We start from the raw sequence: 24,364 nt of genomic DNA, 5'->3' as shown, positions 1-24,364 counted from the left end.
GAAACAATACTCTGCTGCTGTTCTTCCTTCTTGCTCTTCTCCACAGGGGGATCAGAGGTCAGCGCAGTACATAGTCTCTATGTTGAGGGACGGTTTCTCTTTACTCACTACATCAACCCGCCTCTCCTCCCGCGCCAGACAGGAATCCTATTTACTATACAAGCTCAAAAAAACCACGACTGATGTAATTTGTGCCTCGCGGAAAGGTCGTGCATGCTGTAACTCGACTGCTGCCGCCATCTGGAATGAGCGGAGGGGTAGGTGAATGTCGGTGGAGATGTGCGGCTGCGTTGCGTGTTTGCACAGAAGGCCTGCATTGTGTCGTGTGATTCCAGGTGGACGGAGAAGCTGGGGCTCTCTTCCGCCAACAGCAGGAAGGGATTGGGATTGGGTGTGGGCGCGCGCCCCCCCCCCGTGAGTCATCATCAATAACACCTACGGTTCGGCCCAGAGCTCCATTTTTTGTGTGTACATGCACAGTATGTGCTCTTGATTGTATGCATGTGGAGAGAAGACGGACTATATGTCAAGAGTGTGTGTCCGCAGCATCTGCAGCATCTGGCCCGCTGGGCTCGGGGAGCTGAACTCTGAAGGATGTCCTGCGCCTACGCACGCTTTTCTCGAAGACCCTCACAGGGATTACATGGTTGCACACACTCAAAAGCCCACTCCATGCTTTGATTCACTGCTGTAGCATTGGGGTAGGATGTGAGCCACACCCTTGGGTCAACAACCTTAGCTTAAAGCTGTTCATATGGATATCATATCAGTCTAAAAATAGACAACCAAACCCTGCGAAAGGCCAATCCACATGACGTTACACAGGAGGGTGTGTTGTACTAGCGATATCAGTGGCCCACGGTAGAAAACAATTACACTGCTCATCATCTGCCCACACAGCTACTTTGATCAGTGTGTATGCGTGTGTGCTCGTCTTGCTGCTGTACAGCATTTCCCCCTGAAAACAGTATTAAAGGTGAAACGGATGCTTTAAAAATAGTGAAAGAGCGTGTTAGCGTGAGCGCACGGGGCGGCACGTGTTGAACAATGTGTGTTTGAGTGTGCATGATCCCCACCCGGTCCATTGAGGAAATCTTTGATCTGGAGGCAGAGCAGAGGTGGAGGGATGCCCGTTTTAATGTCCGACTCTCCTGCTACCGTCTGCAGCCAAAACACGTTGTAGTCCAGAGACTCTGGCAGAGTCTTTCCTGGGTCTGGATGAAGGACGAGGAGATTGAGAAAGAGAAAAGGTAGAGAACAGGTCTGATAAGAGATGGCCTCAACATATTTAACATATAAATATCATATTTGCTCATCTGATAGTCTTCCTTTGAGAGTATAAAGGTGTTTATTCCCTGTACTTTAAATAGGGTCTATATCTAAATCCCACCCTTTACTCTGAACAGACCCCTTTTGTACCATTCCCCCCCTCCCAATCTCTTACCTAGGCACTTATAGTCAGAGGCCACTCCTCTTAAGGCCACGTCAAACACAGAAAGCTCCATCCTCTGCTTGCGGTGGTGGCAGCTGAGCAGGGCTGAGGGTTGCATCACCTGGATGTAGAGGAGGGGTTCCAGCACCTGGTCCCCGACCCCTCTCCTCCCCGGCTGCCTCACTATGGTCACGCCCAGCGCTTGGCGGGCCGAGGAGCGGCTGGGAGTCGGCAGGCCGCTCAGGGACAGCAGGCCGCCCTTCGGCAGCGGAGAGGCCGGCCGGGAGTTGTTGCTGTTGAGGATGTCCTCGGCGGTGAGGCCGGCGAGGGAATCCTGGGCAGCCGGAGGTGTGTCTGGAGCGGGGGAGGCTGAGACCGGAGGAGACTCGGGCGGGACCTCAGGCTGGTTGAGAGCACTCTTTCCCACCTATGGTAGATGCAGAGATTAGTGTCAAACCTCAATTTCCACAAAATGCAATTATTTATGGCATTGATTCAACGAGACGCTGGGAACATTACTAATGTTTCGGTCCACCGTAACTCACCAGCGTCAGTTTACACAGATCTTATCCACTGAACTAGCTGTTTACCATAACATGATGTGCCAAATAAAATGGCCACTCAGTGTAGATGTGAGCAAATAGACATTCTTATTACCAAGAATGAAAACCTGAGATTTCTAAATGCCTGTGACAAGTGTGTGTTTGTGGGACAGTGTTGAGTCGGTGCCCAGAAGTCTTTCACTTACATATCAGCCTGGATCAAATTACCCCTGAAATGAGTGCAAAGAGCAGCTCTTTAATACACATTATACATATATATTTGAAGTCTTTCTTCGGCTAGATGGGCAGTGACAGATTGAATAAACGAATCGTACAGCAAAAGCATAAAACACGTCATTGTGTTGGATTAAATTCAGTTCTATGAATGTGGACTGTATGAAATTCCTCTCATAAACCATATAAAGTAATTGCAAATTGCAAAGTTGATTTGAAAACTGTGCAATATGATTCCTTTGTACTTCTACACCACTGCAATGCTCACATATATGACACATATTGCTATTGTGTAAAAAATATGCACATATGGAAAACTGACAAATCCAGGAAGTGACACACGAGAGAGCCTCCATGTCAGGGGCTTGCGGTCTACCTTGTCCCCAGGCTCCCTCTTCTCCGGTGTGCTGGGTGTGTCCGACGACGAGGGAAGGGCCTTCGTGGCACTGGAGCATGCGTAGGTCATGACAGACAGCCTGCCGGCCGTGAGGAAGACGTCAAAAGGGATGAAGCTGAGGTTCTTGGTGATGGTGGACTTGCGGGAGGGCCGGGCGATGCGGTGGTGGCTGGCCCCGCTCTGCTGCTCTATCTGGACGATGCGGATGCGGGCACTGTCGCTGCCGAAGCCGCTGTCCTGCCCGGTCCCGCTGTGGCGCGACGAAGAGTCGGCACATGCTGCGGGGTCGCGGCGGCCCCGCTTCTGCTCGCATCGACGCACCTGTGCACAGAGACGAGAGAGGTATGGCTGTGTTCACAGCTTTCCTGCTTTATGAGCTAATGTTGGTTTTAAAGAACGATAATGAAATTAAAAAAGAAGGTACAAATGTGTAACTTGCACCTAATGTTTGCACTATTTAGTATTCTAAGTGCTGCCCAATGCAGTTTGCACACATCTGCACTGTTTTGATTTCTGTTTTTTCCATCTAGACACAGTTAAATAGACAGAACATGATGTAAGGTGCACACACAAACAGCAGTGATTAAATTATATCAGTAAAAGACATAATTGGCAAAAAGTAGAAGTTAAAAAACTGCGAACAATACCTTCCCCAAATACATGTATTTAGGGGAGATAAAGAAGACTCTAAACATGTGCAAAAGCTTGATTTGCATTAAAACAAAGTGCATTACCTCAAACCAAACCAAGATGCTGTGTAGGAATTGCAGCATCAAATAAAAATAGATGAGAGCATCTTTTTTTGTTTTCTTGTTTAAATCCTGACATTACAAGAGGACACAAACCAAATAACTGGCTTGATTAAAACCATGGACAAATTCACCAAAGAAGGGGATGATCGAATAGCCACAGAGACATTAAAGGCATGCTCTGGGGCTTTTTCCACAGCCTTAAAATCATTTTGCACTTCTTGCAAATATTGAAAATGTCTTTTAAAAAAAGGGCCTCCAATCCAACCGTTCCATACAGCGACTGTGGTATTGTGTCTGAAGGGGCCGGGACTTTATACTCGGCTCCGACTGACGGATGTCGGGAGAGTTCCAGCCGCCGTGGCAATAAAAAGCTTTCAGTGACAGAAGATATAAATCAACCGAGTAGGTTGCTGGGTTTGGAGCGACAATGAAAACAGGCATCTTTACTCTGCTACCAAAGCATGCCATCTTCAAGACTATAAAGAAGACGCCAGTGGCTCCCAGGGGACGGGAACGAGACAAACGCATAAAACTACCTACCAAATAATAAATGACTGCACGGGTTTATATAGAACTGACACGTGTGGGCACAAAAAAGAATGGAATAAAGATAAGTGTTTACTTTTATAGATGCTGAGAATAAAAACACTTCCCACAAAAAGGACTCCCGTTTCTTCTCAGAAAGTAAACATGGAGAAAAACAAAAGGCAAAGAGGGCAGATGTTCAAGGTCCTTTCAGTTTATTCAACTGTCAGGTGCATCGTGAAGAGACCCAGGCCTATCAATCATCATCATCATTTCCACCAACATGTCCGTTACTGAGGCCTTTCTCCTCCCATGTTTCCCATTCATGTTAACGGCTACATCAGTTTCCATTAGCTACTGCTGACTTTTGAAACACGACTGTGATAAATTGAAAATAGAGGAGACATACGAAAAAGAGAGCTTTCAAAAGACCCAAGGTATGTCCCCTCCTCTCCCTCCGACCTGCACATGGTTGCTATTACAGCCTAGGCCCCCCCCCCCCCCCTCTCTCTATACATCGCTCCCTCCCACCCTCTCCATGAGAATTTTAAATGTATATTATTGCTGTGGCGGAGATAGTGTTTCAAGACCTCCAGGCAAATACTAAACCCACTGGCAGCACATTAGACAGAATACTTGACTTATTAGATATTTCCTATTCTAAACAGTGTCATCAAAGGCTAAGAACAAGAGCCATTTAAAACGCTGCGGCATGCCCGCCTGTTCTGCTCTGTTCTGTTGGTCCGGGGCTCATGTGTGGGGCTGCTATAGGATCGGCTAATAAGGACAGGATGTGTGCACTTCTTTCCTGCAAAAATGAAAGATTTTCCAAGCAATGGGGAGGGGAGAGAGACAGAAACAGGGCCCGGGACTCCTCTCCATGTGTGTTGCGTTAAGCGGGTGCTGAGGTAAGGAGGTATTTGCAAAAGGTATTCACAAAAAAGGCAAAATGTCCACTCTGAAGAGCGCACCCCGCGTCTGAGGGGACAAATAAGCTGCACGGCAGCTGGGGAGAGAGAGCGAGCGGCCAGGAGGAGCTGCCAGCTCCTCCGTCTCTCTTCCCAAGCTCAGGCCGTACACATGCATTTACAATTACAGCAAATACCCCGTCTTCTCTTTAACCGCCACTACTAAGAGAGTGCCCCCTAAGCAAATTCTTGGTCTATATTTAGATGTGCTTACAAGTGGAATAACGGATAATGGGGAACACAACTGGAGGGGGCGTAGAGGAAAAGAAACAATGAGAATACAGCATACCATTCCTATAGTTTGAATCAATGCATGCAATCGCAAACATTTCGGCGTAAACACACACGAAGACGGTTGCTTTCCCAGGGTTTAATCTCAGCTGCACTTTTAAAAACTGGATTGCTTCCTGGAGCTCAGTTGAAAAAGAGAGCAGGTCCACACAGAAAACATAAACCGACGGCTCTGCAGTCTATATGCTTTAACCTCTCGCCAATCTATTCATTCACAGGGGGCAATAAATTTAGAATACAAACATGCACTGTAGCTGCGGGGCCTGGTCCCAGCTGAAATCCCCCTTATCCAACCATTACTTTATATTATTATATAATGGCTTAACTGAAGCACTCTTTCCAGATCCCAACGCAATCTCTCTCTGAACTTCGTGATCATGCGACTACACACACACACACACACACACACACACACACACACACACCGATCAGCCAATCATGAGGTCATCCCCTCAAGAGTTTTGAGGCAGAACATTCTGGAAAAAATGGAGGATAATCCACAACGTGTGAAAGTGTGAGTCTCCCAAGTGCCGATCATATGGGAATGCATCCGTACCGACCTCTGACCCCATATTTCTGTCAGAGTAACCTCGGAGCAGCTTGGCCAGAGGGGGGCTAATGCGCGGAAGCAAATGTCACATCGTCCTAATGCCACACGATTACGGTGTTGGCTGGCTGGTCGAAACATGACAACATCCCTTTTTACATGAGAATACCACATACGCGGCTGATCGTTTCCAGATGAATGAAGAGTGGGCTGCAATTTGGGGTTCAGAGATGAGGGAGCATACAATTGTGGATGTTTTAAGATGGTATAGAAGTCCATGGAAATAATGTAATTAATAAATAAATAAAGTCACGGTAACAAAGGTGACCATTATTCCTTTCAGGAGGGTCCATTTAACAGCCACACATCGTCACTGAAGTCTAGGTTATAAAATAAAAGCTTCATGAAAAGCACCCAAATAGGGAGCAAAAAAGAAAAGCACAGAAAAAGAAATGAATACATGTTCACTGTATTTTTAGGATGGCTTAAAGGATATATGAATGGACAGCATGAAAAAAAGTACAATATGCCACTAAAAACACATGACAGGCTTATGACAACAGTGCATGGATACTGGATGGTGAGATGTCTGCTGGTGACATAATCAAAGTGCTGCTGAGTGGAAAGGTTGGTGGACTGACATCACTAGGAAGTGACAACAGTGCTAATTGTGGCAGAAGGTGAAGCCAGCGCGGTATAAAAAGAACTTCAGTGTTGAGTGAAACAGGTCAGTGACATCGTTTAGAGAATTGTATGTGGGTTACACATTACAGGCACATTTCTGAACTTAACTATATCATGTCCCCACTTTTCAATCATTTCACTGTTGAAAAATTGCATCGTGTATATCAGTTCCCCCTCCCCCATGTTCTCTTGTAGCTACAGTAGAATTCACATTGAAAAACCTGGAAGTCATATTACTAAATCTCCCTGACAGGACCATTCAGTTGAGCTACTGGCCTGCAGGAAGCCTGCGTAGAAATTAACGGCTGCATCTTGACTATATCAGAGTTTACAGGTTGGGCCCCTGCTGTGCTACCCGCAATTGTTTACCGGGGCCGTAAAGCCGAAAAGCAGGCCCCTGAGCTTTTGTTCTGATGGAGGAAAACCTCAATGCGGCAATACCTCATCTTAAACCAAAATAATAACAATAATACTTAACCAAATGCCATAAAGGCCGCAATTCATTCTCTCATTTTCTTGAGGGAAATAGAGGGGGGGAGACATTTATAATATGAAGTCAGCGCTCTTTGTGCGCCGTAACAGCGGCCACAAAGTGAAAAAAAAGGGCATCAAAGGCGGTCATTTAATACATTCAACTTTGTTCCAATAACAAAGGCAACCTGCTATGCACTTCAACTGAACCACAACAAAGAGGCAGCGGAAGGTCGCGACCCCAGAGCTCGCAAATGGATGCCGAGTGCTTCGGAGGGACTGTCAACTGTATTTTAAACACAGTGGGGCCGTCTTTTAACAAGCTCCCTCCACCCGGTGATGCTGGTGGGTGGGTTTGCTCCTGCAGGGTTTAACAGCACTAGAGACAACGTCCTTTTTTCTTTTCTCCGTAGGCCCTCAATCTGTGCTTTACACAGAATTAGAGAATATTGTGCTTACTTTGTGAGACACTCTTCTTCCCTTGATGCCTCGTGACATGCAGTGCAGGGGGGGAAGCAAACATCCGTGTGACAGTAACAATTCATGAATGTTGACATTCCTGAAGCTCTGGGTCAGCTGGAACCCCTTTTCATCCGGAAAGACCTTCTGCAGGCGAGGTGAGGAGTATGACATGGCTGGTCTAGATAGAGGAATGCCTGTGAAACACCTAATTTGAAGAAAAAAAAAACACTAAATAAAGGAAAGATGAACAGACGAGGAAACGTGAATACAGAGATGTTTCCAGCTGCTTTTATGACTTGGAAAAGCCTCAGCCCAGAAACAAAAGATGCAAACTGATAAAAAGGCTGGAGAATGAAAAGGGCGCGTTAATGCGGTCCATCTGGTGGAGCTGCAGCGTGCTGCTCAACAAAAACCTGGCTCCGGCAGATGTGGAGACCAAAAGCCTCTGTTTTAGAATTGATTGAACTACAAAACCGTTCTGCACATGATGTTTGTTTGCTTACAAACAAGGCAGACTGCCGTTGCTTAGTAGAGCGGAGCTGGGTCCAGAGCTCTGACACTCGGCAGGCCGCAGCGTTACGCTCAACGCGGGTGGGTTCGAGACCGAGGCCTTCCCTGTGCTCGCCAAACCCACCATACCGCTCGTAAGCTTTGGCAATGGAGAATGATTTCTGACAGGAGACGTATTGCTTCAGTCACCCTCGATGGATGCACCAATCTAAACGGAAAAACCCTGATTGGGATCCGCCTATCGAATCCAACGGTCGGGTTAGGGGTGACTGCGAGGACACGCTGAAATTTGCCCCGTATTGCTACAATAACACTGGCTGTTTGTATAAGCATGATGTGGTTTATTAGTCAGCGTTCAAACAATGCCAGAAGACCATTTCTAGATTAACACCACGAGTGTGTTAGTGAAAACAAACAACGGGGGAAGTGGCTCCATTGTCATGATGCAAGTGTTCAGAAATGATACACAGCCTCTCTCGGCTCATCCCACATAATCTCTTGGCTGGAACCGGATGCTGCCGCACGGACTTTATCGCCAAATGAGTCCATCACTGACGATAAACAAGATTTATCGGCCATATGGTAAACAAAACAGGGACAGCGGAGACGTTGAAATTCTATGATAGAGTTATCATGGGGGCTAAAGCTCAACGGAGAGATTCTTGGCAGGAAGAATGCAGATGATGAATGGATGAATGGCCCCTCTACATGAAATACAAAAACATCTAGATTATAACTCCTTGTCTTACATCCCCGGACAACTGCAGCCAGACTGCTAACATTTTATTTGGTGACTGATTAAAGTACGATGAAGGCCAGATGTGGAGAAAGGTGGGATTAGGAGAAACGCTGCAAGAAGAGTGAAAGTGAGGCACCCTGGGGTCCGTCATTAATTGCTGTGATCCTGGCCTCTATAGCAGCAGCAGAGTCATCATCAGACTTTCTTTACTTTCTTTCTTTCCATGGGAATGGAGTAGAGAACAACTGGAACTCATTAGCTGTCACTGTCCCTATTTGGTTTGAGAGATTTGTGCGGGGGTCATTTTCTAATCTAATACCCAGGCTCCGGTCAGGAGCCCCTGAATGAGGTGGGCTTGATGGTGACGGTGGCGTCTGAAAGTTGTGGGGTGTGAGGTGTCTGACTGTGGGTGAGCTACTGTGAGGCATGCTGCGGGGAAGCTTGTTAGAGAATGTGTAAGCTCTGCAGCGTCTTTTGTATTCGCAATTTGACTTTAAATGTCTACAGCGCGGATGCAACAGAGCAGCAGGCCTGCACCGAACACCTGAGAAAGCTCGGGACATAACAAGTGCTCTCTCCCCATCCATTCAATTTGAATTGCCTTCCCCAGGAAGGAACTTTACGCCATCACGAGCAACCAAATATGTCTACAAGAAATCCCAAACTCAACTAAACTATTAAACATTAATCATAGCCTACAGGGCTGAACTGTATTTGATTGCATATGATTCAATTCTGAGCATCTCCGATGTTTTTACTGCCTCTTACTATAGTCAAAGTCTTATTGATTGTGGTGAAGCCAAAGACAATTCCTCACATTGTGGACAATGAAGTGTCTGACTTAACTTACCTTTATTGTAGGGCTGTGTACAGGGAATACCATACAATATATTGCCATACTGTAAGCAAGGCAATATATTGAGATTTCTTTAATCTATATCTAGGAATAAAAGTACAGTAGAAAGAAAACTCCAGCATTATGCATAAAATAACGTTAGTGGTGTGCCCATACACTACTTCCTTTCTGGTGTAGAGCCAAATGCACAGCTATCAATTAAAACCACACCGGATCATCTATGTCCATCTAGTTGGTAAACCGGGCCTCGACCGATTCAGTATGGAAATCTGAATTTATGATCGGCATATTTAACTTGGCACAGGCGTAACACCAAATGCCCTTCCTGACGCAACCCCCCATTCCTGTAAAGGTTTTGGTGGTGGGAGGAAACCGGAGCACGGGGAGAACATACAAACTCCACATTGAACCCAGAACCTTCTTGCTGTGAGGTGACATTGCTAACCAGTGGACCACCACGCCGCCCATTTTTGAGAATTGGGTATCGATATTTTCTACTCTCCATAACAATAATTAGTTGTAAGAGCACTGCTTCAATGCAAGCCTTCTTTCCCTGCGTCACTGTTTATGTCGTGGGTAAAGTGCAGTGTGCCAATGCACCACGATTCAGCAGCACGCACGCAGGGAACACAGTACAGCAGAGAGCCATGCAGCAGAACGATCATCAGGTTTCAGCCTGGCCCTCGAGATCACTCATCCAAGCTTTTCAACTTAACGTCATTAGCTTCGGCATTATGTTTTCAACAAACAAACAACAAAAGAGACTTCAGACTGCATTGTCTTCAGTGCGGGGCCTCGGTGGTTCGAGCAAAGCAGACGTCTGAGGGACTTCAAAAAAAGCAGCGGAGATGCCTTTCATTAGGTCATAAAGTGTTCCTCTGAAGCGCCTGCCTGGCGGCGACGGTCTGCGTTCTCTGCTTTGGTAACGAGGTCAAGGGGGGAAACAACGTGGACCTGAGGTGAGGCAAGGCCGTTTGGGAGCAGGACAGGGCGAGAGGTGCAGGGGGTGAGACCCAGGTGGTCTGCTGAGGCCTGAGAGCGATGCTGCTGTGGACAGCCCCCCCAACCCACACACACAGTTACGAGAGGACACACTAGCAAGCACACACCAGCCTGTGCTCGCATTCAGAAATGAGCACAAAAACACGCGTATAAGGTTGCATACGAATTCAAAGAGCAGCGTGAAGACAAGAACGGTCCTGGACCCGCCGTCTATTTACAGAGCTGAAATTAGAAGAGGAGGATTGAAGTAATCTTCCTTTAATTTCTCTCTGGATGAGCTCCCAGGGCTGAGTGAGACAAAGGCTCTGATGTGCTGTACGTTAGGATCTCAAAGGAGAATGACGCAAGACCCCCCCCCCCAATTGTCCCCTCATCTGGGTTAGCGGGGAGGGCCTCGATAAGGGGGGGACAGAGAGGACAAGACTGGAGGACACATCGGGGCAAAAAGAAAGCAGACTAGAAAAAAATGATCTGCTGCATTGGACAAAGGGGTCAAGAGGACATTGCAGAAGGAAGAGCAATTCCAGGTGTTTAAGACCTGATCATGAGGTTGCACTGGTGGGATTCAGAAGCACAGTTGAACACGGAGGGAACACCTGTAATACATTAAAGTGCAAAACGAACAAAGTCATCACCACACACACACGTGAGGGTTGTTTTTTCTCCGCTCTGGCAAAATACTGCATCTCAAATGAACACATTATCAAGAATGGATTTGAGCTGGTGGACCGTTCCAAGTGTTGGAATGCGTGAGGTGCATGTGATGATTCATCTTCATCATGCACATCTGAACCACGGGAGCGGCTCCAAAACAGACAAACGGAAACAGGTGAGGTACGGAATGAAGCCCACCTCTTGATTATCCAGAACATCTGAGCGAGGTTTTACAGTTGGGTTCACTGCCTCTATCGGGCTTCAGGGCCTCGAGTACAAAGACATTCAGAGACAGCACTAGAGGTATGCATAGAAGAAATACACATGTATTTAAGAAACGGATATCAAAAAGCAAACTATACACACCTTCTGCACATATCCAATATTGATACCCTGTTGGGAAGAGGTTTAAAAAAACATTATTTGACTTAAAAGAATCTCTGAAACTAAAAATTATTTTATTATTATATTAATTAACTAGCTCAAGATCAAATCGGCGGACATGCATCTTTTTAGATCCAGCATGTGACGGCCATGAAGCAGGGGACAAGAACATGGAAACAGTCACATACACCAAAGTCTAACCTCATGGCTATCCACAATAGGACCCATTTTGGACAATTTGGACAAATATTAACCTTTGAGCTGATATTGAAAAGTCTTTACCCCAAAGATAGACATTAAATAAGATTGGCAATAGACAGGTAATTCTCCTCCCTCTCCTACACCACCCTAATCCTCCCCCCTTTTTATTTATTTATTAATTAATTTAATTCAATTGATTGTTTTCTTCTTTAAATATCTTTTTGTGTTTTAGTTAGCGTTTGCTTTGATTGAGTTTTGTGTCTCTTACTGTAGTTGTCTGTAATTTGTTTATGTAACATGTTAAAAACGTGCAATGGATAAAGAAGTGAACAATTGTCTGATGATTATGAAAAAAACGTATACAAATTATAATAATTAATAAATTAAATTAATAATAATTTCACAGTTAGGGATGCATCTAATGACGAGTTCCATTATTGACTTACGTGGTGATTATTTTCTAAATGAAATGTTTGGTCTATTATAGTGAAAATACCCGTCAAAACTCCAGAGCTTGTTTTAATCAACCATGAGCCAAATAAAGTCAGTTTACAATAATAAAACAGAAAATGCAGCCAATACTCACATTTAAGAAGCTGAAACTGACAATTGTTTGGACTTAAATAATGACTCATATCTCAACATTGTTGTCCATTATTACTCTATTTTACCACTATGCGACCTGGATAATTTAGTAGCATAGACACAAAAGTGCCTGGAACCATGGAAAATCTTCCAGAAACCTGGAACGATGTGTCAATTTTTAGGGTTTAACTTTAGGGTAAATATTTAGTTTCATGAGAGCAGTCCAGGAGGAACTCAGCGGTACTTCAGTGAAGATACTGTATGTTTGTATTAGTCAAAGACAACATTTGCATTCACATAGATGTATGTACGCACGCGTAAAAAACACTTGAATGCTCCAGCACACACACACACGTTTTGACTACAACATGTAAGTCACAGAGAGAGAACTCAACACTCTCCATCACCTGTTATTCTAGGTGGAATCTTGCTTATACAGGTGTAGAGAAAAAAAAACAACAGTTTCCTCTTTTCACCTCTCAGACAAAAAAAATCAGCTCTTTTTCACAGAACAAAGTCTACCATGGTGTGTGTTCATATGCGTCTGCTCTAGTTGGCCTGGTGTGCCCTGCTTTTACTGGTCCCCTGGGAGTGTGACCCGGTTTCCCCTGCAGGCAGTGAGAGAGAGGGGGGGGGGGGGGGCACTCCTGACTCCTCCTCACCTGAGTCGACACCCGATCCCAGGGTTCACGGCGGGGGCCCGCTGCCTCTCCTCAAAGGCGCCGTTTGTTTCCCCCTCTGCCCTAACAGAATTCCAACCTCCGTGATTTTTATCTGGAGTTTTCACGCCAATTTCGCCAAAACCGATTGAGGGGAGAGCAAATTCAGCTGCTACTGATCTCAAATAGATTGAGTTTCCAAGAGGGGGCACGATTTAAGAATGTGCCTAGGCCATGCTTTGAGGAGGAGGAGGGGCTGAACAGCCAAGGTGAGTTGTTATGACTGGCTGTCAATTAGCAGTTGATTCACACAGGAGGGTCAGTGAGACACGAACAAAAACGAGAGGGGGGAGAGAGAAAAAAAAAGATACGTTTTCATAACAAAAGAAGGGCAGCGAGATGAACACTGGCTATGAAAATATGTGTGTTTAAGATAAGCTGAGACAACGACGCTTACTTAACAGATGTAAGGCAGCCAGAATGGAAAAGGAGATGGCCGTGCAGGGAGCCTTATTTATTATTACTCTGAGCAGCAACAGGGCGAAGGAAAGCGGCGCTAAGCAGGATGGGAAGAGGTCAGGGTGAAAGGGATCCGGCCCTCAGAGAGGGCTAATAGCCAGGCGGCCTGGTTGAGAGCCGACCTCTGACGAACGTTCAGCTCCCACATTTACAGACAAACGTTTCGGACAGAGCCAGGAATCCAAACAAACACCGGATTCAGACTGACTTTTTCTCACTGTGTCATGTGTCATCTCCGTGGACCTCTCCCTTACTCCTTGCCCCCCCCTTTGCGTTCTGTGTCATCTGGACCATCCTCTCCGAAGCTGTCTCCACTCTCTCGGCCGTTCCTTTTTCCCGTGCCTTTGGAGAGTTTTTACACTCGCATCTGATGTCTCCCTGTTTCTGTTGGCCCGGCGGAGCACATAAAAGCTCCTCAGACACCTCACTGTCCTGGAAGGATCGGAGGTCGAGAATGGAGAAGCTCGGGTTCTCAAGGCAAACGGCTACGAGACAATATGAAACACTCATCACGGAGAGGAGCGGCCTTGGAAATGGTTTTACTTTAAACATACGCAGACGAGGATCCGGGCCCCCAGGTCGCTCGCTGAGCCAAGATCGTCAACAACACCATGGCTTAGATAAGCCATCTTATGTGCTCTTGACGTTCAGCTAGTACTCCTACGTGAACCACAGCTGAGTTGTTATACAACAGGGAGAGAATAGGTCACCGAGCTTCCCTTCTCCCACAGTGAAGGACTCTGGAGAGAGGACCGGGGTGCAGGATGGTCTCCATTCGTTTCACGGGTTTCATCGTTCTATTCACCTGCAAGCTAAAGAGTTAGCTCAGCAACATCTGGTTGCACAAAGAAGTCTGATTGTATGGAAGTCTATGAGAAAATGACTCTACTTCTCTCTTGATTTATTACCTCAGTAAACATTGTAAACATGAGTTTATGGTCTCAATCTCTAGTTTCAAGTCTTCATCAATACAGCATGATGTTCATTTAGTAAATGATGGTCCATTTAGAGTCAAATAGACCATAAAGCAGGGGATGCTTTAGGGCGGGGCTACTGTGATTGACAGGTCTCTACCACAGCGTTGTCTGGTCTGAGACACCTCTGTGTTTGGTCTTACAACTTTAACTCTTACACAGTGTGTTTTCACTTTACGAAAGGTAATCGAGCCAAACTTGATATTCAAACTGTATTTGAGAGTGGTTGTGTGGATGCAAAAAGACATGCTTCAGTAAAACACTGCCTCCTCCCCACTAACAACCTAAAACTGCTGTCCAAACCCACTGAGAAACCAAACCAGCTACCGACCAGAGCACTCGCGCCCTCTGTGAATTCACTCCTCACGGCGGTCGGTCTTGGCTGGCCACCTACCCACGCTGTCTATGGTGCTGCATCAGTCCAGCTTTGGGTGAGAGTGCATCCCTAACGCAGGCGTGTAATGGGACAGTAATATCATAATCTACAGACTGTCACATTCCATCTGTCTCCAGAAGAGGAACCCTCTCCACTGTCAGCCAGCTGAAGCTACTAAACTAGCCAGCTCTGGAAGGGCCAACACGTTTCCAACCAGGAGCTGTGCCAGTCCCACGAGGAAAGAAAAAAAGATGAATGAGAGGAGACGAAGAGCATGGAAAAGAGAGGAAAACGGGCAACAAAAAGGGGGAATGAAGAAAGAGCTGGATGGTTAAGAGACCTCAGGAGATTGAGACGGAACGACAAAGTGGGTGGGAGATAAAGATGCATATCTCACGATGCCAACTGGAGAAGGAAGGAAAAGGGGAAGAGGAAGAGTGATTGAGAGGTTTCCCCTCATGTGTGTTTACTAAAAAAACTCTAATTCAGAGGTTCCTGTGAGGCCTGATACCTCAGTCCTAAACATGGGTGCTGCCTTAGTGTGTGTGCGTGCACTGGCATGTGTGTGTGTGTGTGTGTGTGTGTGTGTGTGTGTGTGTGTGTGTGTGTGTGTGCGCATGAGTGTTGGAGGAAGTCTAAAGCTCCGTTTCCCATGCGTGTAATCATCCCAGGATGAGGTGGAGGATGAAGCCGAGCGGGACTTCCCCTGCACCAGAGGGTATTTTCCTCTCACACTGTGGTACGAGCACATGGCTGACCTGGCCTGCCTCTGCTCATGTGTGTGCGTGTGCGTGTGCGTGTGTGTGAGAGAGAGAGAGAGCAAGAGAGGGACGAACCAACATGGGATGAGGGAAGCAATTAAAAAAAAAACTCTATTCTGGCTCCTAACCAGTTTGGTAGGACATCACTAAAATACTTTGGGAGCTTGTCATTGCGGCGAGTGCATGACAGTGGCGCCGACCGTGAGAGGTTACTCTCTAAAATCTACTCAGAAGAGCGGGTGGCATCGAGGTGGGTGAAGTGAAGGAACAAGTGGCGGTTGGCGGGAGGATGAAGATCTGCAAAATTCTCAACGCGAAGTCACTGACTTCGCAGCGAAGCTGACGATCCAACACACAAACAAGCTGCTCAGGCATGAAGCAGTATCACAGCGCTGGCTCCCAAATAAGAGGCTGCAGGCAGTCGCCATGGCGACAATGTGGGGACCATGTGTGTGCATGCGTGTGTGAGGGTGTACACTTTTTCGAGTTGCCGGGTGACGGTGCCCGAGGACAGAGCGGCGAGATGAGTGTCGGAGGGCCGCTCTGTCTTCCATTCACGGCCCCCCTGACTGTGGGACCTCCTGCTGCTGAAAGCTGCCTGATCTCAGCCCAGCGTCGCTTTATCATCATTAACATAAATACACAGATGAGGTCAACCTGCGACGGACCGTAGCTAATGGGGCGATAAACGTCCTGATAATGCGACTGACTTACAGAGCAACGCCTCTGCTTCCAAATCATGTTGCATTTGCATCTCAATCAGGATTTAAGTGGTATCAAAACTGTGGACGAAGAGCTTCCATGAAACCACAGAGTCTGAGGAGAATAACATCTGTATGCATGCAAGGGTCAAGGGTCATGATAAAAGTGTGTATGTGTGTGGACAGATTCTCACCCAAAGCACAGCTCAATGACTAAAACATGACTGAAATCACACACGCACACACACACACATTGCCCACGTGCCTGGCTTGCCTCACCACTAAAAAGGAACCCAAAAAGCCCCTGCAAAACAAATTCATTAACCCAGACAATAAAACACAGCTGTGAGGGCGATGGGAACCGTTTGAAATCAGCGCCCGGGATCGTGGAGAACAAGCATGTTCTCAAAATGTATGAAGAGAGAAAGAGAAGGGGAAAAAAAGAATTAAAAACAAGAGAGGAAAGGATTTGGAAATGAGAGAGAGAGAGTGAGCGGTGTTCAATTTAAACTTCTGACTGTGCTTTATTGAGGCACGACAACAAAAACAGCCCCCCCCCCCCTGCACCAGATGCTTGAGATCCAGGACCTGTTTCTAATTGAATCCTTTGAACAGGTTGTATAAAGGAAGTACAAACAAAACTGTCAAATACTATAAATATCATTACGGAAGTTAGGTTTGGAAAATAAAAAAACACAGAATCCAGATTGTGATATTGTGGAAACTGGCAATGGAAATACATCTGAACTGTATGATTATTATTTGTAAGCTGTTAGCAGGGGGTGGACAGGCATCTGTTTGATTTCTAGCTACATCAAAAAGCCTTCACCTGTTCCAAAGTCCTACTCCAAACAATGTCAGCACACATACTACTGATACCCGATGGTGCTGTGTCTAATGTGTGAGTGTGAGAGGGGGGGTAGACAGCAGGCTGCTGGTGAAGAGAAGCAGCCCCCTCTGAGCGCAGAGGCCTCACCGTGCTGTAGCTGGACGTGCCACTAGAGGGCTCTGCAGCTTGCAGAATGAGCTCCCGCGAAGACCAGAGACACATCTTTAAGTCACAGACTGACCTCCCCTCTCAGGCTCCGGGGCCAAGCAGCCGGACAGAGGCGGCCGCCAAAAAGGCTGACGACACCGAGATGGACGGAGGTACAAATAGTTTTACAGAGAGGGTCCAAAAAGAGCCGAAGCCAGAGCACATTTCTTCAGAGTGACCTCCGTGCTCTGCAGCTGCAGCGAGGTGAAGACACACACGGACTGACCTCAGTGTTAATGATACTGTTGCGCTCCATAATGGCCCTACTATAAAACCCTGACGGGTAAGGAACATGGGATAATGCACCTGAAATGAATACGGCATAATAAAAGTAAAAGAAAAAAGTGAGAGTTCCCAACAACTGTGACCAAAAAGTGAATATTAAATGAAAGCAGAGAGGAATTTTCCCAAGCATATATACTTCATTTCTCAAAAGCGGATGGATGATCATTATATTACATCACTCTGGACCTATGGGTCATTTCAATTCCACTTAATCCAGCCGAAGGCAGCAATAACACAGCGGTTAGATGTGATTTTTCAGAACAAAACGTTGACTGTTCTCGTCTCTGGATAAACTGGGAAACATGGCTGAAAGACACACTTTCTGCCACAGTGCCCTTGAGCAACACCCTTAATCCCAAGATCCTCCGGCTGGAAACGCGCCGCATAAATGCAACGGAAATTTAAATCATAAGAGGAAGGTTTTCTGTGAATTTGTGGAACAGTGCTTATGTGAAGCTGGACAAGATGCTCAGTTGACACCGCCTTGAGAAATAAAAGGCAAAAGAAACTTCAACCTTTCTTTACAGAGTAAAGCTGAATGTTTTTTTCTACATCGTTGCCAATCGTGGACCTCCCTGAATAGCTGCTTGCTGAACTCTCATCCTGCCTTGAACCTGCATGAACCCTCTGCAGCCGTTAGCTGCCCCTCAACAGAATCGAGCCATGAATCATTACGAGTCAGGGGTGAGGGCTCCGAGATCACTCAAATCAGAACCAGATGCACAGCAGGCACCGTTATAAATAACTAAATATATGAATACGTAAAGCAGTGAGCAAACTTCACACAACGTATTCTCACCTTAGTAACAAATCTGACAGGCGGACTGACTCGATGTTGGGGCTGAACCATTTGAGGAAAAAATATCAAATTGCAATAGGATGCTTTGTACATCATTATTCTCATCTTCATTTAAAAAAACATATACAAGTGATTACGGTGTGATTTCTGAGGGGATCAGTACTAAACAAAGATGTTCTCATTCGTCTTTAGAACATGACGTGTCGGCCAGGACATCCTGCAGAGCCACCGTGATGACTTCAGAAAGGTCACAATTATTGAGCCTCCCGTGATCTGAATATTGCAGTAAGTTGAGCTCTATTTGTGGAATGACCTGCAGGAGGAGATCAGGGAAGCTGACACCTCTTTTTTTAAGTCACTTTTTAAATCTCACTATTTCAGACTTGGCTTTTATTGACTTTACTGTCGTTTTACTATTTTTTCTGATCATAATACTTTATAAAGAGTTTGCTTATAGTTTTTTTTTTATTGTATGTAGAGCACTTTCTAACTTGCTTTGAAAAGCACCTGATAAATAAAGGTATTCTATAATATTATTATTATATTGCGATTTTTTTAATGTCCATTTTAAACTTTGTTTTAATGTTGTTGGTTTGGACAAAAGATTGAGCTTGTATTAGTTCCTACAGGACTGTCAGTGGTAACACTAAACAACGAGGGATCACTGCTCTTGTGCAATGTCCCTAAGAATCAAAGTACGTCACTTCACAGAAGCCTTTCCGGGTTCGGAGTCATCCGACGCAGTTGCTGCACGTCAGTAACACACTTCCTCCCGTAATGAATCCAAAGAGGACACAACAGTAAAACCACTGGCTTCATTTCATCCCATTAACCCCCCCCCCCCCCCCCCCCCCCCCGTCCCGCTTCCCTCCTCTGCGACTCCCATCCTCACCACAGCTGGTAAATATTTTGATATTGTGTTCCATTAGAAAAGCCTTATTAAGCGGTCAGACGGGGCAAACGGCGCCTGGGAGCTCCCTGTCCTGTAAACAATAGAGAGAGGACCCTGAAAGCAGCAGCTGAGCACGGCGCCGTAAACTCAGGTCACATTAGAGAACCAGCCTCGCTCTGAGTGAGTAAATATTTAAATGTGTCGGATTCGCCTAAAATAGCGAGAGGCGACAGTCAGGGGCGAGTGGCTCGGGAAAAACTGTGTTTTTTGAGCCATGCAGTGATTTGTACGTGGACGCCATATATGTGGCACTTGACGAAGTGATTGTTGCTGATTACAGTACACGCACCTCAGAGCTCTTCTCAGGAGCGTCCATCCCCACCAGGTTTTCTCTGAGGAGCTGCTGCAGGAGCTGCACCTGGGCCACGCTGAGGTAGAAATCCAGACTGCTGGTCACGTTCACCTCCAGAGAGTGGCCACACACCACCACCTCCTACAGACATGAAGGAGATGGAAAAAATGGAAAGAAGGAAGGTGGGTGGAGAGAGGGCGGGAAAAGACATTGAATAACACATGAGGATTGTTTGTGACCTCTGTCGTTTTGTAATGTTCTATCTCCCCTCTATCTTGCTCCCTTTTAGCTCAGCTTGCTCCCTGCTTCCTCTCTCTCCCCTTGGTCCTCTCCAGGGTCCCGCCCACAGCCGGCAGTTCAAACCTCAGCCTGGAGGCTAACTCTAACAGGATATCACTCAGTAACACTCTGGGTTTAACCACACACACACACACACACACACACACACACACACACACACACACACACACACACACACACACACACACACACACACACACACACACACACACACACACACACACACACACACACACACACACACACACACACACACACACACACCCCTACGGGCCAGACTACAGTGACTACACACAGTGGAATTGGCAACTACTGTGTAAACATAATCTATTCAGACCCACTGTTTAAAAAACATAAAAGGACTGGTAATGTATTTGATTCAATATTCAATGTATCATAAATATCACATTTTCTTTGTTGTTTCTATCTTAAGAGAGACAAAACGTATAATTAGAATATGAAGAATAATTTAGACACTAAGTGTATTATTTAAAATAGAAATAGTTATGGCCCCAAAAGAAGAAGAATGAAATGATGAAATCTTAAAGTGTTACATGCCAGGGGAGAATAGTGCTTTGATTATGGATTGGTGTTCCAGTCCAGAAAAGCACAAGTGACCCTCGATCATTATTGAACCACAACAGCTCTCGCATTTTGGCTCAAAACTCTTTTGGGTAACTGTTTTTGACTTTGGGCCCTCTGCAGTCTACTCAGTGGTTAGACTGAAGATATTTAAGCTGTGATTTGTTCAGCTGATAATCCAATAGTGCGAAAGCATGTTGCCTGTTCCTTCCAGCTTGTTCTAGCTGCTTTATTGTGAAAGACGTGACACTGAAACAAGAAGCTGTTCCTTTTTAAATCTGCACACATTTTGATGCCAAGCATCCCGTTTCTTTTACCAATGACTGCTGCTTTCTTCTGTTCGGATTCATTTATTGCTCAGAGGGATCGTTGTCTCTTTGTGTAGTCAGCCTGGCTGAACCATTCCACACTGTTTGTTCTCCGAGTACTAAACTAGAAACCATTTATCAGTAAAGAGGATGCTCTACAAGCTAAAAGGATGAAAGAACATTCAAAAGTATAGAATGGTCCTCTCAAACATCTGACTGGAAAGAATCAGACTTTTATTTCTTTAGTAGATGTAGCAGTAATTCTAACACACAAGGCCATAATATGACACGGTCACAATAATAGTTACAGAATAATATGTTGCAGCAGTGAATGAGAATGTAGACTGCAGATGAGGAACTTGTAGTGAAGATTATAATGAATGCATTAATAAGTCAATACAAAACAGCTGTTACATGTGTGTAAAGCGCGCATACATCCATTAAAACAGTTAGTTGAAAATTCATTTTATGATACAAACTGGTATTAAAAGTCCTGTTTGTGTTGTTACTGGCTCTGAGTCTCCATATCTCAGGGAGTTATACACATCACATTGTGTGTGTGTGTGTGCGTCAGTGCAAACTATGGATTAGCTGTTACACATTGTCAGGGGGCGCATTAGCGTGGACGTACGAGGCATCAAAGAGGCAGGAAGTCTCAGGGAGCCGTGCCAGAAAACATCAGCTGTATAAGCACAACGGGGCTGACCTGTGTGGGTCAGAAGCCTCCATTACACGGCGGACTGGGCGGAGGGATTCCTAATGAGTAAGTTACTGTATGTTGCAGAGGCAGAGAGTAAATACTTCTGACATCTCACATAATCAATGTCTATTTTCATATGGACATAAGACTGAGAGAGTAATGGTTACAATCATGGATGTAGCAGGTCGCAGTCAGAGGGCATTCAATGTCAAGTGTAAGTGGTGAACAAACCTGAATTTGCTATTCAATTGAGAGATTCTGGGCTACATGCTCAAACAACATGTCTTCTTTCAGACTAGTGGAAAGAAAACATTTATTTCTCTACGTTGTCTATTTGTGTCTGTGGATTTCTACTAAATTCACCAAAAGTTACCATTAGATAAAGACTAGTTTGCATATTTAAACAGAACATTTCAGAAAACTTGTGATTTAATTAAAAAGAGAAATGGTCTTAATGTCAGTGATCAACTGGGGAAGTTTCATGGTGATATCGATTTGTTCTTTTTTTACCCCATTCACCTGTAGTGTCTTCAAAATGTCTGTAATTTTACGATTCATATCTTTATATTTCTAAATCAGACTCTGATGCAGAAATCTCCACTTCAGCAGCTCTTACATGCTCCACACTCTACACTTCATTACTCTACATTCTGAAGGTTACTGAGGGGATTGTTCACATATCATTCACAGCCTGATTTACACATTTATTACTACAAACATGGTGGAAATAGATTGTTTTTATGTTGACCATTCAATTCAATACAGATTTATGACGAGTGATAAAAAGAGTAATTCGAAATTCCCTCTGTAGAACCCTTTGACTCTATTTCAACAAAATGAAACTAAAATGTTTACATTTCTGATCTGGAATGTGAAAATATGCATATATTTAATAAGGTAATTCAACATTTGCATATATAAATATAAGATTCCTATATAAGAATATAAGAATACATTTTTTGATTTATTCTTAATGTAAATAATCAACTGGGGAAGTTTCCTGGGGATATCTATAGGTTAAAGTGTTGAACCCTATTCACCCGTAGTGTCTCCCATTAAAGGGGGATTTTAGATCATTTGAATTCTGGACCCACAAACATCCTCTTTCAGCAAATCCCTACATCCTCAGGACCCGTTTCCATTTATTATCAGATAGTAAACTTACATTCGGATACTTTCATTCTTTCACTATTACTGTTTTAAGTAGCTTGCCACAGCACAAATATGAATCCTTTTCAGAGAAAGGTGTAACCCTGGATTGATGGACACTGACCTCTGCCTGTCCACAGTCAGGGGACAGATTCTTGCTGAAGATGATGGCCGGGGCAGCAGTGACCCGGACAGAAAAGTCAGTGAGGATGGGCGTCAGGATGGCCCGGCGCTCCTGGTGCCTCCTGATACTGAACGGAGACACATATAGGATCAAACTGTTAGCAGGCACTTCTTCAGACAGGTTCCATAACTCATATGTGTGCTCTTAATATGTGGAGAAAATGATGGGATGAATCTGGACATTTGGAGATCGGGTATCTCATTTAAAAATAACTGAATTATATTATAGTTAAAAGTGAATCGTCCTGGTGTTGAAGCGATTCTGACAGCAACCATAAGGGACCACTTATTCGCTTACATTCCCACCAAACTTTATTCACCAATAACTTGTTATGGTTACCAGTTGTAAAATGTTTCTAACACTGTTCCCATCTGCCTAGGACACGACCAGTCAACACAACACAGTGGAAACCGCAACATGTTCAAAACGGAGCTTTTGTTTTGCCCTGAGCTGACAGGCAGACTCCCATTTCAAACTCTTTCTTAAATACAAACCAGTAGAATGAAAAGCTGAACTGGATTTTCCTCTCACAGGCCAGACTTGTGAAATATTCCCATAAGTGAGCTTAAAAAAAACCCAAAACATTTCTGGTCTAACACATTTGAGCCGGGCGCTTGAATACCGCATGGCTACAGAGATGGAGTGAGACATTATTTGACAAGTCTCAATTGGGAACACCCCTTAATTGTATACACAAGATCAAATGGAGACCTTCTCACATCAACTCTCTCCGTCTCCACTAATGTTCATTCCCACAATCAAGCCATATTTGTGGGAACATTTGTTAGCAGTAAAACAAATATACAAGGGGGCTTTACAAAGTGGTGTTAATTGCCACATCTGCTGCTATTAAAACAATCAAGTGGTACGGCTTCCAATATTTATAGTTGGCCAGGATTATAAAAGGCCCTGTTTCTAGGTGGCCTAAAGTACAGTACTTAACCAGCACCAATATCATATTCACTTCTGCTACACAAATGTGCATTACCAGTGCCCTTAAGGGATTAATTCCTGACACATTTCTCTGCGTGGAGACTTCGAGGGAGGCCCTAATTCGGAGGTGAAATGATCTGTGGGGCCAATTGCTGTTGGCTAATCTCCCCTCAGACAGGGATTGAAACAATGAGTGTCTGGTTGCAGGGGACAGGTGCTATCATTCACCAGCGGGGCCAGGAGGCGTAGGGCTCGGTTTACCAGCAATACTTGGGTCCTGCGACGGGACCGGTGGAACACAAAGGACGGAAAGAAGGACTCTGTTTTCATGCAGAGCTGCACAGTGTGAACAGTAAGTGGAGTTATCGGTGGCACGGGCAAAAAGAGGGAAGCCTGCACTGGGTGGCTGACGGGGGGGGGGGGGGCGATGGAGAGAGTTCACAGCTCCGTGACACGGGTCTTTCCTTAGCTGGCAAATACACACCGCGACGAGGACAGATCCTGTCAGTGGATCCACAACGCTGGAAATTCCTCGCAAAAAAAAACAAAAACCCTCAGGAAACCAACTGAGGCCACAGATCCGCAACTACTGGAATTGAACTCCAAAAAACAGCCACG

The 24,364-nt window shown here is 45.3% G+C and overlaps 1 protein-coding gene across 2 annotated transcripts in view; it reads right to left on the bottom strand.

The window, feature by feature from the left end:
• Positions 1 to 24,364, bottom strand: part of vps13b (vacuolar protein sorting 13 homolog B) — a 339,886-nt gene that overhangs the window by 96,666 nt on the left and 218,856 nt on the right. For both annotated transcript variants that reach the window (XM_079164264.1, XM_079164265.1), the window contains exons 33-37: positions 22,754 to 22,880; positions 19,588 to 19,731; positions 2,585 to 2,926; positions 1,445 to 1,859; positions 1,077 to 1,214 (exon numbers count right to left, since the gene is read on the bottom strand). In XM_079164264.1, coding sequence (XP_079020390.1) covers positions 1,077 to 1,214; positions 1,445 to 1,859; positions 2,585 to 2,926; positions 19,588 to 19,731; positions 22,754 to 22,880 — 1,166 coding nt within the window. The remainder of the gene's footprint in view (positions 1 to 1,076; positions 1,215 to 1,444; positions 1,860 to 2,584; positions 2,927 to 19,587; positions 19,732 to 22,753; positions 22,881 to 24,364) is intronic.

This window comes from Pholis gunnellus, assembly GCF_910591455.1.
Source record: "Pholis gunnellus genome assembly, chromosome: 8".
Lineage (NCBI taxonomy): Eukaryota > Metazoa > Chordata > Actinopteri > Perciformes > Pholidae > Pholis > Pholis gunnellus.
The sequence above is the reverse complement of the archived record's forward strand: the minus strand, read 5'-3'. Positions and strand labels throughout refer to the sequence as shown.